Here is a 16,827-nt window from a genome sequence, read left to right as displayed (position 1 = left end):
GGATGACTTCTGATAAGGTTATCCAAGTGCCCCCTCCCCTCTCCTCTCATCTTCTGTGCAGACAGCTGGGAACATGCTCTCCTTGGTGTTTGGCCAGTGAACAAATCACTTTTCCTCCAAGGTGTCATCTCTGGAAGAAAAGCTATAGTCAAGAGAGAAGGAACATGCATGCAGAGAGAAGGAACATGCATGCAGAGCATCCAGAGGTGAAGCAGAGCATGGGCTACATGCAATGGGTAACCTCTACGCCCACTGTTTTCGGCCTGGTGGGCCTGTGGATGCCCTTGGCATCAATGAAAGAGCCATCAGCCTTGGCAAATGTGGCAGGGAGCTGAAGCATACATGAGGGACCCAACTCTAAGAAATGAGCCTGGTACCAGGATCCTGGTACCAATTAAGTCAGTACCATTTTTAGGTTCCAAAAATTAGTCATAAGTTCACAGAGTTGCAACGAAAGACAATTTTTATTAAGCATTGGAACTGTGATTATTTCAGTACAAAGCGCCTGTGTTAATCTGATTGCAGCTTCCCACAGTTGGAATGCCATTCCCTTGGGTTTCCCAAACATGACTGTGGAGGAGATGCAGGGCCTGGTCATCAAGGCCAAGGCTTTGGCTTGTGGCTTAAGACAGAACAGCTTCTTACTAGATTGCACACCATGCTGGAAAACGTTTCTTGGCAGAAAAAAGATATTCTAACTTGCAGCCTCTGCAACATGCCTGCCCATGGTAGAATAGGTGTGTGCAAGGTCAAGCAGGGTAGGTGAGGACAGTGGTCTCCTGCTGTGGCCTGGCTACTGTCACATATTAGCACACTGGGGATCACAGGCTGCCGCTGAAACACAACTTCCAAGAAACAGGTTGTGCTCAACAATCCCAAACAGAACTTATCAAGAAAGAAAAGAAAGTACCCACCCCATTCTTCAACCCCTACTCCAGGGGATTCTGTAAGCTTTGGAGTTCCCCTGGCCATGCAGGCCTCATTGGTCTGTCTGTCCCTCTTCTCTCAAGGTTCAGTATGAAAATCCCACTGGTGTTCATCCAAGCTGGACTGTTCTGCAGACATGAAATAGTTGATTTGGCCTGGTGTTAATTCATCATGGTCCTGGAAAGCCTCTGAATCTGGAGATCCCTGGCTTCCTACTTCAGTAGCTGGCACCTGCTAAGAAAAAGGGGGACAAGGTGAGAAGCTCCCTTTAGTTCAAGTCAGCAAGCTACTGAGAAATATCTCTTTGGAACACACGCCTGCAAGGTGCTGCTAGAAAGTGCAGCTGGGGAAAACGGGGTTCCTCTCCACTTTCATGTTTCAACAGCATCTTGCCTGAAAGACCAGCAAAAGTAGCATTGGACTCTCCCAAAGTTGTCTTAATGCCTAAGGCTACTGAGTTCTGTGTCTGGCCCTCCCTAGCCCAGCTTCTCTGCCAGTCATGGCTAGCTGAAGGCTTGGAAGGTCTCTTCCTGCCCCTACCCTTGGACCTTGCTATTACACTGCTCAGACTAAGTAACTTCATTGCTAAGCCTCACTTACCAGTGAGGTACTTGGCCCACTTGAACAATGTGATGGTAAAGGTAACAACAACCCACTCTAAGTTGTTTAGTGGGGACGAGGGGCAGACACAAACGTGGTATTACAAAGAGTAGGCTGGGGGAGCCTTTTCTGTTTAAGGAGGAAGGATCCCTTGGGTTGGGTTTTGAGGGTGATGTAAGATTTCAAGAAGTACAACTAAAGGGGTGGAAGAGAATACAGAAGAACAGACAGAGCAGGGCTGGGCTATGGGAAGAAAGATTGATATGCTTGGGGACTTGGGGACAGGGAGTGCCCAGAGGACAGTGGAAATGAGTCAAGGCAGGGTGTGGGGAGACCCTGAAGTCTTGTGGACAAGGAAGCTCCCACATGGTCCTGCCCTTGGCCATTCCACTGCATTCTCCCAACAACCTCCCAGGGGTCCTCCCTTCTCCACTTCCCTGAGATACCTGTTCAGCTTTGTCTCAGCTCTGCTTCTAAGGACCCATCCAGACGACAGTGCCTCAAAAGCAGACATGATGAAGGGTTTAACCAGAGTCTGGCTTGGTAACTCAACTACAGGGTCCACTGAGCATCTGGTCTCTTTGCATGAGAAGTCCCTCTCATGGATCAACTTTTCTGAGGACTGGCAGTCCAGTTGGTCCAGGTGTGTATGTGAAAATAATCACACTTTAGCCATTTAAAATAACCAAACTCCCTCATCCTGCCTTGGTCTACTGTTTTTTTTTCCTTTTCTTGTTCTTGATAGTTTTAAAAATCAGAGGTTAGACTCCATCAAGGTTTCTAAATCCAGAATCAAAACACCTTTATAAGTGCTTTTAGTCATATTGAGAATTTATGGTCCCAAGGGGCTTGCTGGGAGTGTACCTGGGAGCAAAATCCAATATGTGACTGCCATCTGGACCAGCTGCTAACACTGCCCTGGAAACATGACTATTACAGACAGTGCCCAAAGTGGGGTCTGTCCTGCCAAATATGGAGCACCCTGTGGATGAATACCAAGCACATTCCATAGAAGGACCCTTGTTTATTTTCAGTACAAGGAAACATACTCATACTAGGCTCTGGACTTTGTACGAGGGAACTAAAGATCCACAAGTTCAGAAAGGGGCCTGGCCTCTGGCAATGATTTCAGCATATGGCATGACTCACTTTGCCCAGGTAACATATGTTTAAGAAGTTTCCATGTGAGATTGCATTTAATATACATGAGGACAGCGCACTTTTTCATGGAACCCTGAAGAGAATCTTTTTACTCAGCAGTGCCTGCCACCACCATGTGAGTAACCACCCTCAAATTTACTGAGCTTTGAAGCCTGGATTTCACACAGATAGCATACTCCTGTTGTGTGTGCCTTTTGGGGAAAAGACCCAGCCTCCATACAGAACCCCTGACCTGGGCTGGGGAGGAGAGGAGAAAGGAATGGTATACCTGGGCCCAGGTGGCTTGGTCCTGCATAGTGGCCTGCTCACTGGAAGGATAAGTATTCACTTGGAAGTAAATGTGATACTGTGGATCTGGTGGCTGTTGCCAAAGTTGAATGTAATCCTGTGAGGTCTCCAGGGTGACTCAGTTTGAGTCAGAATTTATGGGAGACTCAGAAAAGCTGGTAGAGGAACCTGTCTCAGAGCCGGAACTATACAGCAGTGGCAGCAGATTGATGGGGGACCCCTGCTGGTCCTCAGGAAGAAAACTGAAAGAAACGTGTTACAGTGACGTGGATCAGGGAACAATGATGACCCAGGAGCCATTGCCTTGCTCATCAGTAGGTGCTTATGGCACATTTCGTTTTGGTGGCTAAATCAGGATTCACTGGTTTGCACTCTCACTTTGCCTGAGTAAGATTCCATTTGCCACATTAAAGTGAATGTAAAGATTGAGATTAATTAGTTTTTTGTCTCAAGTAGTTTTATTTGTTTTACTTGGACACTCCTGGCTCTGCCACATGCCTTAATGCAAGTTACTTTACCCACCCAAAGTCAGTGCCTTGTCCTTTGTCACTGAAGGAGCTGGTAGCTGAATGGGGGTGCCAGGCCAGTTCCTCATTGCAAGTCCAGCGCTCTCTCCAAAACACTATGTCTGGGGCTCTTGGGATAAATAGGGACTTCCGAATCTGTACTTTCCACAACTTCCTCAAGTGGATTCTGATCAGGCCAGTGCAAAACATGGCACTAACCCACCTACCCCACGTATCAGGGTCACTGATCCTACAGGAAGGCCCAGAAGGAAATCTGGAGCTCTGGGAGGCCCACACAGAGAACTGGCATTCATTCAAAAATATTTATTGGGCATCAAGCATGTGCTATATACAACCCCTTCATTGCTGAGCAGAGTCTTCTCTTTCTGGAATTTGGGGCCACAGACTATCACTGAACAAAAAATGTGTTCATGTCCTCATACTGTCTCCAGGGCTTAGTCCTTCTGTGATGTTAGCTCTTTGGAATTCATTGGCCATCAAGCAAATGTTTCACGCCCACTTCTCTCCCACAGATTGTCAATTCATGGAGACCACTTCATCTGATCTGTTGTGATCACCAGATCCCAGTGAAGTGGGAGAAGAAAGCTGAGAGCCAGAAGTTATTCAGATATGGGCACTCAAGACTTCCCTATAGATACCCTGTGCCATGAGTCTGGGCTTGGGTGGATGAAGCCAAGAGATTTCGAGATTTGCATGCTAATTCCCTAGCTTGGGGGTGTACTCATCTAGGCCTTCTATTTTCATGGAGACTTCTCTGTTCCATCAATGCATGCTTGGCCACACACTGTGAACACAGAGGTAGGGAACCAGTGGCCACAGAGCAAGATGGGTGGGAGCATGCTGCTTTTGATGAGGGCACTTTTGGTGTCCTGTGGACAAGTCACTCATGGTTTTAGTCATGGCGTCCAGTCACGAGGGGAAAGCAGGGATCTTAGCCACTGCCACTGTCCCATGCACTTCTTCCCTCTGTCATCTTCGAGGCCCCGAAGGTTTTCATCTTGACAGTAGTCAGGGGGATGTTGTCCAGCCATTAACTGGACAGGAACAACGACGGGCTGGTTCTGCATAAATGTAACAAGGTCATCACAGAGGGACACAGCCATGCCAGCCTGGTTTAGCAGGCGTATTTGCAGCATCTGGTTTCCCACAGGATCTGCTGCTACAGGTATTGTTACTGCCCCTGCACATGTTGCATCCAAAGGAAAGAGATGACAGTACCTCAGTGTCTGCAAGAGCCCCCCAGAGATTGCTGGAATGCTCCCCCTCTGTTCTCCTGAAGCAGAAGATGACTGGCCCTGCATCTCTGGGCTTGGTCTGGGTAACTATCTTACTTGTTTGCTAAGGCACTAGTTGCAGTCATGCTCTTGGCTAAATAAGCTACAATTCAGAACATATGTACATGTATGTGTGGATGTGTGTCCAGGTCTAGTTAGTCAAGATTTTTTTTTTTATCTCAGGTAAATGAACTGCAACCGAGTAGGCACTACACCCTCAGGAGAACCAGGTGAGCCCCAATTTTCATGAAAATCAAATCTCTTTTCAGCTACGTAGTTAAAACAGCCTTTCCCTACCTGGTTGGAGGCATCGCAAGGCTCCTCAAGCTCCTCAGGGAATTTGAAATAGCGGGAAGATGAACCACAGGAAAGGCTGGTGTCCTTGAAATCTGGGAAGGGCCCCTCCATTTGCTCAGTGCGCGGTTTCTTGGGCACTGGCTCCAAAGACTGGGGCTCAGGACAGTGAAGGTGGTGTGAGGTGGTTGGCTGCATCTGTAAGGACACAGTATCACAAAGGTATTATTCAGGAGCCACACCTTTCCTCAGGGCATGGAGCCACAGTGCCTTCAGGCAGGCTCACAGGAAGCCCTGGTTGTATATAAGGCCGTCTGCCATTGCCAGAGCCCAGCTGGGCCCATCTCAGCCACTGCAGCCAAGAGACAGAGCAAAGCCAGATGTCACTGCTGAATACCACTCCAAATGTCCCATGCCATCCTGGAGCAGCTGCTGTCACTACTAGCAGGCCCTACTAACTCCTTGAAAACTACCAAGGTCCCTTTCTCCTCTCCCTTCTGCCTCTTACTTACATGGAACTGGCCTCTGATCTGAAAGCCGGAATCCTCTGTTCTCCGAAGCTGCTCCTTCATCATTTCCAGTGCGTCTTGTAGGCTTCTGATCTCAGCCTGCAGCATCCGAGTCTTTTCTTCCAGCTGCTCCCTAAACTTCCTCATCAGCCCCAGTTCCCGTTTGTTGATGTACAATGCAATTGACAGTAGTGGTTCTAATAGCTGTGGGGAGGAATTGCTTGTGGTTCATAGATAGGGACACCAGGTTCTCCAAATCCTACCATATTGCTTTATTTCCAAGTTTTTAAAGACTGAGAATGTGAATGATGTCACTCCACTCCCAATTTCATTCGTTACTAGAAAGTCTGAAGAAATGGTTACAGAATCCAGGATTTCTAGATCAGAAATGGATCATGGGAATCATTTAGTCAGATTTTTTGCCTCAAAACATAAAGCTATGGAATTGGCCCCAAAGTGTGAAGCCACCTGCCCAAAGTCCTTAGTGGAAGACTCAGAATGCAGTGAGTCATATCACAGATGAGGCATGTGGGAAACATCTATCAGATGCCCCTGTTGGCAATGTGGTAAGAGGAATGGTCAACTTGCACTTCCTTTGTTCCAGGTGCTCTTATAAGCACTACAAAGAAATCCACAGATCTGACCTTCACAATGTCCTCTAAAGTAAGTGCTGTCCATACAGTTATAGTAGAGGTAACAGGGACCTGAAACAGACCAGAGGAAGGACACATACAAATGAAGGGACATATTTGAGAGAATTTAATAAAGTGGACATGGCTTCTCAACTAGCTAGCTAAGGGGGCAGGAAAGAGGTGGGGTTCTTGGAAAAAAGCTATCTGTGAAAGCTATCGTTCGCCTGATCTGGGCTAGATATTGTGTGTATAAACAAGATGAGAGAGCCACAGTGTCAGTATTAATGACGAGAAAGTACATACGCATGCGACTACTAGAAAACAAAAACAAAAGTCTCTTCTGTGGCCTTCTATTCTATACTGTGGCCTTAAACCCCTTTATGGCTAATGGAAGCACACAGCTGAATTATTAAAGAGAGACAGAGGAAAATACATGCAAGTTGTTTTTCTCACTTGGAATAAAAAATCATATATTTTAAGCCATTGAAAATTGTCCAATTGTCCTTCTTTTGTTATATAGTATATAGATCTTCATATAAGAAATCAGGCATTCAGTACACCTGGGTGGTTCAGTCAGCTAAGCATCCAACTTTGACTCAGGTCATGATCTCATGGTTTGTGGGTTCTAGGCCCATGTTGGGCTTTGTGCTGACAGCTCAGAGCCTGGAGCCTGCTTCAGATTCTGTGTCTCCCTCTCTCTCACCACCCACCCCCCACCCCCCGCCACACATGCTCTAATTCTCTTTCAAAATAAATATTAAAAAAAAGAAAGCAGGCTTTCAATAAACAAATGAAATGAAATGAAATGAAATGAAATGAAATGAAATGAAATAAATAAAATAAAATAAAATAAAATAAAATAAAATAAAATAAAAAGTCTAAACTCAAGACTGGAAGCGACAAACCTTATAGGTTATCATATCCACACTCCCATTCTCCAAGCAAGAATCTTTGCTGTCTTTGGTAGATGAGCTACCAAGCCTGTCTCAAACTTTTCTGTGGAAGGTGAGGAAGCTCACCACCTGGGGAGGTAACCTAACTCATCTAAGAAAGGCTTTCTTGAGAGGAATGGAAAGTTGCCAGTCCTGAGCTGCTAGCTCTCCACCCTAGTTTGATCCACTGGAGACTTGTCTTCCACTTCAGGAACATGATGGCTATGCAGCTACTTGGATCAGGCTGTCCTGTCCCTTCCCAGCCTCCCTTCTCCAATGCCTTCCACTGTGACTACCTCCCACTACTGACAATATGACATTTTTCAGCCTTCCTCCATCCTGTCTCCATCTTCTGGCTACATTCCAGCCTGTCAATCCATAGCACCCCAAAATAAGCCCAATAAGCCCATGTACCACATGCAGAACTTTATTATGCACACTCATTGCTGGTTATTTTGACTATTTTAAACAAATATTATATTGAAAGTTTAGTTATAAATTCATTCAAAGCAGAAGAGAAACGTCAACAGTGGAAGGGGAACCACAGCATTTTGGCATAATAAAGACATAAATAAGGACAAAATGGATTTATACAGAAATTTTCTTTTAAATTGTTCAAAAATTTTTCATAGCAGTCCAAAAATCCCTGCAAGGCAAGCAGACCATTTCAAGATGGAGAAACTGACATGCAGGGATGTGCCAAAGTCACTGCACACTGTCTTCTATCCCTCAGTTCTTCTCATTACAATAGGGAGTGACTCATCTTAGGCTTCATAATTAATGCACACAATTCCATGTAACAAACCATAAACTCATTACCTTGCCTGCCAATCCTGATTTTAATAATCTTGTCTATTATAAAAGATGATTGTCCAAATCTGTCATTACGTACACAAATTTGAGGATAGAAGAGCAACAGAGTAGTTAATCCAAATGTATTGATTTGGCCTCAGACCATACATCAATGTTGACATTTGAAGGTTGGCTACATCTAACATTCTGAAAGGCATGCTTCTAGCCTAAAAAAAATTCCATTGGAGAAACCTAGCTTGTGGTGGGGAGGTGCTGCTATGGTAAGCAGGAAAGTCATCTTTCTTGGAGATGGTTAGCATTCCCTCACAGGTGATAAGGAACAGTGCTTTAAAGTACTGCCTTTCCCAAGGGAATTAAAATCAAAAGTGAACTATTGGGACCTCATCAAGATAAAAAGCTTCTGTACAGCAAAGGAAACAATCAATAAAACTAAAAGGCAACCGATGGAATGGGAAAAGATATTTGCAAATGACACATCGGATAAAAGGCTAGTATCTAAAATCTATAAAGAACTCACCAAACTCCACACCTGAAAAACAAATAATCCAGTGAAGAAATGGGTAAAAGACATGAATAGAAACTTTTCCAAAGAAGACATCCGGATGGCCAACAGACACATGAAAAGATGCTCAACGTCACTCCTCATCAGGGAAATACAAATCAAAACCACACTCAGATACCATTTCATGTCAGTCAGAGTGGCTAAAATGAACAAATCAGGAGACTATAGATGCTGGTGAGGATGTGGAGAGATGGGAACCCTCTTGCACTGCTGGTAGGAATGCAAAATGATGCAGCCACTCTGGAAAACAGTGTGGAGGTTCCTCAAAAAATGAAAAATAGAACTACCCTATGACCCAGCAATAGCACTGCTAGAAATCTACCCAAAAGATACAGGAGTGCTGATGCATAGGGCACATGTACCCCAATGCTTATAGCATCACTTTCAACAATAGCCAAATTATGGAAAGAGCCCAAATGTCCATCGATGGATGAATGGATAAAGAAGATGTGGTTTATATATACAATGGAATACTACTTGGCAATGAGAAAGAATGAAATCTGGCCATTTGCAGCACTGTGGATGGAACTGGAGGGTATTATGCTAAGTGAAATAAGCCAGGCAGAGTAAGACAGATACCATATGTTTTCACTCATATGTGGATCTTGAGAAACATAACAGAAGACCAGGGGGGAGAGGAAGCGGGGAATAAAAGTTACAGAGAGGAAGGGAGGCAAACCATAAAAGACTCTTAAGGACTGAGAACAAACTAAGGGTAGATGGGGGTGGGGGATAGGGGAAAGTGGGTTATGGGCAGGGAGGAGGGCATTTGTTGGGATGAGCAATGGGTGTTGTATGAAAACCAATTTGACAATAAATTATATTTTAAGACTGTTTAAAAATAAAATAAAATAAAATAAAATAAAATAAAATAAAATAAAATAAAATAAAATGTAATAAAGTAAAATAAAATAAAATACTGCCTTTTCTTAGTGGATAACCTTCCCATTTGGCCCAAACTTTCTCTCAAGCACAAGGTGTCTTTGCATATTTCACATTAAGAAAGGAACGGAGATTTGGTTTTACTTAGAGAATCTTCAATCTCCCTATTTTCTAGGGTCTACTGGATTCTCAGCAGAATAGGAAAATCCAGTATGACAGAAATGGTGATACAGTTAAAAAAAAAATAAGATGCTTTCTGCAAAATGAACCTGAGCACAAGAGTGGAAATTCAGGGTTTTGCAAGGTTAGTGGTCCAGACAAATACATGGAGCAAGACTCCCAGAGGTACCTCATCACTGATGCCACCAGCCACACTGAAGGATGAGAGGGCCTCCTGCTCCACCTGGTCTAGCTGGTCCTCCTCCTCCACCTCCTCCGCTCGTTCCACCTCTTCTTCGTTGTCTACTTGTTCCACCTCTTCCATCTCATCAATCTGACCCATCTTTTCCACCTCGTCCACCTGTTGCACCTCATCCATATCATCCACCTGTTCCACCTTAGGTTCTAATTCAGAGCTCTGCAAAGATGATGTAGCTGAAGAAGAAAGCACAGTGGCATTCATGACCAAGAAAGCAGAAGTACCAACATTATCAAAGATTTACTGATTTCTCTTTATTTCCCCTTTTAAGTCATAAAAACAGGAGTGTCCAGTTTTATTCTATGTTAAGGATCAGATGTGCCAGGTACCAGGAGTAAGTCAGAGCATTACTTAAAAATCTGTTCATATTTGATAAGGGGATGGAGAACCATCTATCATGCTAATGGTCAACAAAAGAAAGCCGGAGTAGACATAACTTATATCAGACAATTTAGACTTCAAAATAAAGACTGTATCAGGAGATGCAGAAGGGCATTATATCATAATCAAGGGGTCTATCCACCAAGAAGACCTAACAATTGTAAGCATTTATGCGCCAAATGTGAGAGCACCCAAATATATAAATCAATTAATCACAAACATAAAGAAACTCATCAATAGTAATACCATAATAGTAGGAGACTTCAACACCCCACTCACAGCAATGGACAGATCATCTAGTCAAAAAATCAACAAGGAAACAAGGGCTTTGAATGACACAATGGACCAGATGGACTTAACAGATATATTCAGAATATTTCATCCTAAAGCAGCAGAATATACATGGAACGTTCTCCGGAATAGACCATATACTGGAGCACAAATCAGCCCTAAGTAAGTACAAAAAGACCAAGATCATACCGTGCATATTTTCAGACCACAACGCTATGAAACTCAAAATCATCCACAAGAAAAAATCTGGAAAGGTAACAAATACTTGGAGACTGAAGATCATCCTACTAAAGAATAAATGGACTAACCAAGAAGTTAAAGAGGAAATTAAAAAGTATGTGGAAGTCAATGAAAATGATAACACCACAACCCAAAATCTCTGGGACGCAGCAAAGGTGGTCATAAGAGGAAAGCATATAGCAACCCAGGCCTTCCTAAAGAAGGAAGAAAGAGCTCAGATACACAACCTAACCTTACACCTTAAGGAGCTGGAAAAAGAAGAGCAAATAAAACCCCAAACCAGCAGAAGACAGGAAATAATAAAGATTAGAGCAGAAATTAATGCTATCGAAACCAAAAAAACACAGAACAGATTAATGAAACCAGAAGCTGGTTGTTCAAAGAATTAACAAAATTGATAAACCACTAGCCAGTTTGATCAAAAGGAAAAAGGAAAGGACCCAAATAAATAAAATCAATAATGAAAGAGGCGAGATCACCACCAACACAGCAGAAATAAAAACAATAAGAGAATATTATGAGCAATTATATGCCAATAAAATGGGCAATCTGGAAGAAATGAACAAATTCCTAGAAACATACACACTACCAAAATGGAAACAGGAAGAAATAGAAAATTTGAACAGACCCATAACCAGTAAGGAAATCGAATTAGTAATCAAAAATCTGCCAAAAAACAAGAGTCCAGGGCCAGATGGCTTTCCAGGGGAATTCTACCAAACATTTAAGGAAGAGTTAACACCTATTCTCTTGAAGCTGTTCCAAAAAATAGACATGGAAGGAAAACTTCCAAACTCTTCCTATGAAGCCACCATTACCTTGATTCCAAAACCAGACAGAGACACCACTAAAAAGGAGAACTATAGACCAATTTCCCTGATGAACATGGATGCAAAAATCCTCCACAAGATATTAGCCAATTGGTTCCAACAATACATTAAAAATTATTCACCACGACCAAGTGAGATTTATACCTGGGATGCAGGGCTGGTTCAATATCCACAAAACAATCAACGTGATTCACCACATCAATAAAAGAAAGGACAAGAACCATATGATCCTCTCAATAGATGCAGAGAAAGCATTTGACAAAATACAGCATCCTTTCTTGATAAAAACCCTCAAGAAGGTAGGGAGAGAAGGAGCGTACCTCGAGATCATAAAAGCCATGTATGAACAACCCAACACTAATATCATCCTCAATGAAAAAACTGAGAGCTTTCCCCCTAAGGTCAGGAACAAGACAGGGATGTCCACTCTCGCCACTGTTGTTCAACATACTATTGGAAGTCTTACTCTCTGCAACCAGACAACACAAAGAAATAAAAGGCATCCAAATTAACCAGGAGGAGGTCAAACTTTCACTCTTAGCACATGACATGATACTGTATATGGAAAACCCAAAAGATTCCACCAAAGTACTGCTAGAATTGATTCATGAATTCAGCAAAGTTTCAGGATATAAAATCAATGCACAGAAATCAGATGCATTCCTATACACCAATAATGAAGTGACAGAGAAATCAAGGAATCGATCCCATTTATAGTCGCACAAAAAAAATAAAATAAAATAAAATACCTAGGAATAAATCTAACCAAACAGGTGAAAAATCTATATACTGAAAACTATAGAAAGGTTATGAAAGAAATTGAAGACACAAAAAAAGAAAAAATAGAAAAAGATTCCAGGCTCCTGGATACGAGGAACAAATATTGTTAAAATGTCGATACTACCCAAAGCAATCTACATATTCAATGCAATCCCTATCAAAATAACACCAGCATTCTTCACAGAGTTAGAACAAACAATCCTAAAATTTGTATGGAACCAGAAAAGACCCCAAAGAGCCAAAGCAATCTTGAAAAAGAAAACGAAAGCAGGAGGCATCACAATCCCAGACTTCAAGCTATAGTGCAAAGCTGTAATCATCAAGACAGTATGGTACTGCCACAAGAACAGACACTCAGATCAATGGAACAGATTAGAGAACCCAGAAATGGACCCACAAACATATGCCAACTAATCTTTGACAAAGCAGGAATGAATATCCAATGGAATAAAGCCAGTCTCTTCAGCAAGTGGTGCTGGGAAAACTGGACAGCGACATGCAGAAGAATGTACCTGGACCACTTTCTTACCCCATACACAAAAACAAACTCAAAATGGATGAAAGACCTCAATGTAAGACAGGAAGCCATCAAAATCCTCGAGGAGAAAGCAGGCAAAAACCTCTTTGATCTTGGCCACAGCGACTTCTTACTCAACACGTCTCCGGAGGCAAGGGAAACAAAAGCAAAAAATGAACTACTGGGACCTCATCAAAATAAAAAGCTTCTGCACAGCGAAGGAAACAATCAGCAAAACTAAAAGGCAACCGACAGAATGGGAGAAGATATTTGCAAATGACATATCAGATAAAGGGTTAGTATCCAAAATCTATAAAAAAACTTCTCAAACTCAACACCCAAAAAACAAATAATCCAGTGAAGAAATGGGCAAAAGACATGAATAGACACTTCTCCAAAGAACACATCCAGATGGCCAACCGACACATGAAAAAATGCTCAACTTCACTCATCATCAGGGAAATACAAGTCAAAACCACAATGAGATACCACCTCACACCTGTCAGAATGGCTAACATTGACAACTCAGGCAACAACAGATGTTGGCGAGGATGTGGAGAAAGAGGATCTCTTTTGCACTGTTGGTGGCAATGCAAGCTGGTGCAGCCACTCTGGAAAACAGCATGGAGGTTCCTCAAAAAACTAAAAATAGAACTACCCTACGACCCAGCAATCACACTACTAGGCATTCATCCAAGGGATACAGGTGTGCTGTTTCGAAAGGACACATGCACCCCCATGTTTATAGCAGCACTATCAACAATAGCCAAAGTATGGGAAGAGCCCAAATGTCCATGGATGGATGCATGGATAAAGAAGATATAGTATATATATACAATGGAGTATTATTTGGCGATCAAAAAGCATGAAATCTTGCCATTTGCAACTACATGGATGGAACTGGAGGGCATTATGCTAAGTGAAACTAGAGAAAGACAAAAAGCATATGACTTCACTCATATGAAGACTTTAAGAGACAAAACAGATGAGTATAAGGGAAGGGAAAAAATAATATAAAAACAGGGAGGGGGGACAAAACAGAAGAGACTCATAAATATGGAGAACAAACTGAGGGTTACAGGAGGGGTGTGGGAGGGGGGGATGGGCTAAATGGGTAAGGGGCACTAAGGAATCTACTCCTGAAATCATTGTTGCACTAGATGCTAATTTGGATGTAAATTAAAAAAATAATAATAAAACAAGTTAAAATTTAAAAAAAAACAAAAAAAATCTGTTCATATTTGAAAATAAATAAAAAGGAAGTAGTGTCTGACTTTTCTTCTACCCACCCACGCATAAGTGGGTAGGTACCCAAACCATTCGTGTTGAGTGTCTTTTCACTATAAAAATTTTTTTGGCTGTGCTTCTGAAAATTCGTACCTTCCAACTGATAATACCAAATTAAACGTAATGAAAAAAGATTCTCCTTCAACAGCCCCAAAAGCAAAGTGGAGAATATTATTTGAAGAATGCAAACTGGCAGTCATTTTGGAATATAGTTTGGCAGTTTATTTTACACACATTTTCCATATGACCCAGCTGTCCCACTCCTAGGAATTTAATGAAGTCAATTGAACATTTGTATTCCCACAAAAAAACCCTCTATGCAAATGTTTACAGTAGTTTTACTTATAATCACTGAAAACGTGGAAATAACCCAGATGTCTTTCTGCAGATTAATGGATTTTTAAACAAATAACTGTGGTGCATGCATAAGATGCAGTACTACTAAGCAAGGAAAGAGGAATGAACCATTGATTCATGAAACATGGATGAATCTTATATGCATTTTGTTAACAAAGCCAGAACAAAAAGGTAAGGCACTATATGATTCCATTTACAGGACATTCTGGAAAAAGGAAAACAGAGAAGGAATACAGATCAATGGTTGCCAGAGGAGGAGGACAGAGCTGGAGTTCAAAGAGACAACTCTAAGGAATTTGGGGATGACAGAACTGTTCTGTTTGGTAATGTGGTAGCAGATACAGGACTCCTTGCCTTTGTCAAACTCATAGAAGCATACATCTCAAAGAGTGTGTGCAAATTTAAAACTAAATTTGCTCTTATATGTTTTAGAAATCACAATCATGGGTTCATGGTCTTCCCCCTCTCTAAATCAATTTTTTAAAGGACTTTTTAAACAAAGTTTGAAATTGGCAGCAATAATGTCAAAGTCATTAATTAGAACATTTAAAAAATATATGTATTAGTTCTATATGTGAAGATTCCCAAATTCAAATACTCTATGCTAAGCTCAGCAAATTAGACATGATCCGTATTATGCATCCAGCACTGCTTTAAGTTTTGTACTTTTTATACAATTATATTTATGAAATTTCTTTAATACCAAAACTTACATAATAAATATTACTGTTTCTGAGAGACTATCCTTTTTAGTCTTTACTAAAAGTTCTTCTTATAGTACATTTTTTTAAAAACAAGAGGTTTCTTTGGATTGCAATCCCTATGGCACAGTCTTCACTAAGACTGCATAAGAGATAAGATGCTACTCCTCCAAGGACTGGGATCTAGCACCAATCTTTAGAATATTAAATTTTAATGGGACAGAATAATACCATTCTCCAGCACTCAAACCACTGATGAGATACTCACTTTCACTGCTCTCAAATCATCATCTCAAAAAACTTACAGAAGATGAAGAAAGTTCACTCTTGAGATTTCACACCATTATAAACAGAACACTCTCTTCCTTTGAAAAGCCATAACTACCCTGTGGGCCACTGTTTTTCTTCTGATAATCTCCATCCAAGTGTCCAAATGTACCTACCTGATGATTCAGGTATGCTTTCCATGGAAGATATGCTGCAGTCATAACATGTAGCAGACTCTATCCCACTTTCATGAACAGATTCCTGCAGTCCATATTGCTTGACTGTTATAAGATCAACTTGATCCTGGGAATTTCCAAAAGAGAAGATGACATTTCAATTTGGAGAAAGAGATATACAAACAATAGGAAACACAGGCAGAACACAAACTTGGATGCATTTCACATCACAATTTCCAACATTGGTTCTATCAATTAAATACCTAAACAAAACCATCATTAAATATGTTCTTGAAAAACACTGCTGGAAGGTAATAACGAGCAGCGATTATGGGTGCAACATGCTATACATTGTCAAAACTGAGAAAATAAACACAGTACAGATGTGCTTAAAGCACAAGCATAAGAGAAATGTGTGCCATCAAAGACCATGGCAAAAAAAAAAAAATACACACCTCTCAGAGGTGTTGGTAGGATGCTGATGTGACTGTGGGAGAAGGGCACCACCACCACTAGCAGGGCCATTTCTCCAGAGGTCCTGCACATGCAGCCTGTACTGACTGCAAGGAAAGGTCAGTCGAGGCTGCTTAATGACTACTTCTAATCTGCATTTAAACCATGAAGTAGGCTTAAATGCACATTACACTTGGAAGTATTATTAGCAAAAACATCTTTACTCTGTGTACTAGTAGCACAGAGATGGAAATGGCCCTGGAGAGCTTCTAGTGCAACCTCCCCATTTGATAGTGTCAAAGAGGAGAAGGTCATACAGCAAGTTAGTAGCAGAGTGAGAGGTAGAATCCAACGACTCCTTGGCACAAGAACAGACACTCAGATCAATGGAACAGAATAGAGAACCCAGAAATGGACCCACAAACATATGCCAACTAATCTTTGACAAAGCAGGAATGAATATCCAATGGAATAAAGCCAGTCTCTTCAGCAAGTGGTGCTGGGAAAACTGGACAGCGACATGCAGAAGAATGTACCTGGACCACTTTCTTACCCCATACACAAAAACAAACTCAAAATGGATGAAAGACCTCAATGTAAGACAGGAAGCCATCAAAATCCTCGAGGAGAAAGCAGGCAAAAACCTCTTTGATCTTGGCCACAGCGACTTCTTACTCAACACGTCTCCGGAGGCAAGGGAAACAAAAGCAAAAAATGAACTACTGGGA

At 41.8% G+C, this 16,827-nt stretch overlaps 1 protein-coding gene across 3 annotated transcripts in view; it reads right to left on the bottom strand.

Moving 5' to 3' along the window:
* Nucleotides 1-445: 445 nt before the first annotated feature.
* PASD1 (PAS domain containing repressor 1) overlaps nt 446-16,827 on the bottom strand; it is a 114,401-nt gene continuing 98,019 nt past the window's right edge. For 2 of the 3 annotated variants that reach the window (XM_019435784.2, XM_019435785.2), the window contains 4 exons: nt 15,647-15,773; nt 9,751-9,995; nt 5,584-5,784; nt 446-1,161 (listed from right to left, as the gene is read on the bottom strand). In XM_019435784.2, coding sequence (XP_019291329.1) covers nt 1,006-1,161; nt 5,584-5,784; nt 9,751-9,995; nt 15,647-15,773 — 729 coding nt within the window. In that variant the 3' untranslated portion in view covers nt 446-1,005. The remainder of the gene's footprint in view (nt 1,162-5,583; nt 5,785-9,750; nt 9,996-15,646; nt 15,774-16,827) is intronic. The other variant, XM_019435786.2, reaches the window with a different exon arrangement.

The sequence above is a fragment of the Panthera pardus genome, unplaced genomic scaffold (assembly GCF_024362965.1).
Source record: "Panthera pardus isolate Hobbes unplaced genomic scaffold, ASM2436296v1 HiC_scaffold_27, whole genome shotgun sequence".
In the NCBI taxonomy this organism is placed as follows: domain Eukaryota; kingdom Metazoa; phylum Chordata; class Mammalia; order Carnivora; family Felidae; genus Panthera; species Panthera pardus.
This window is presented reverse-complemented; position numbering and strand designations above follow the sequence as displayed.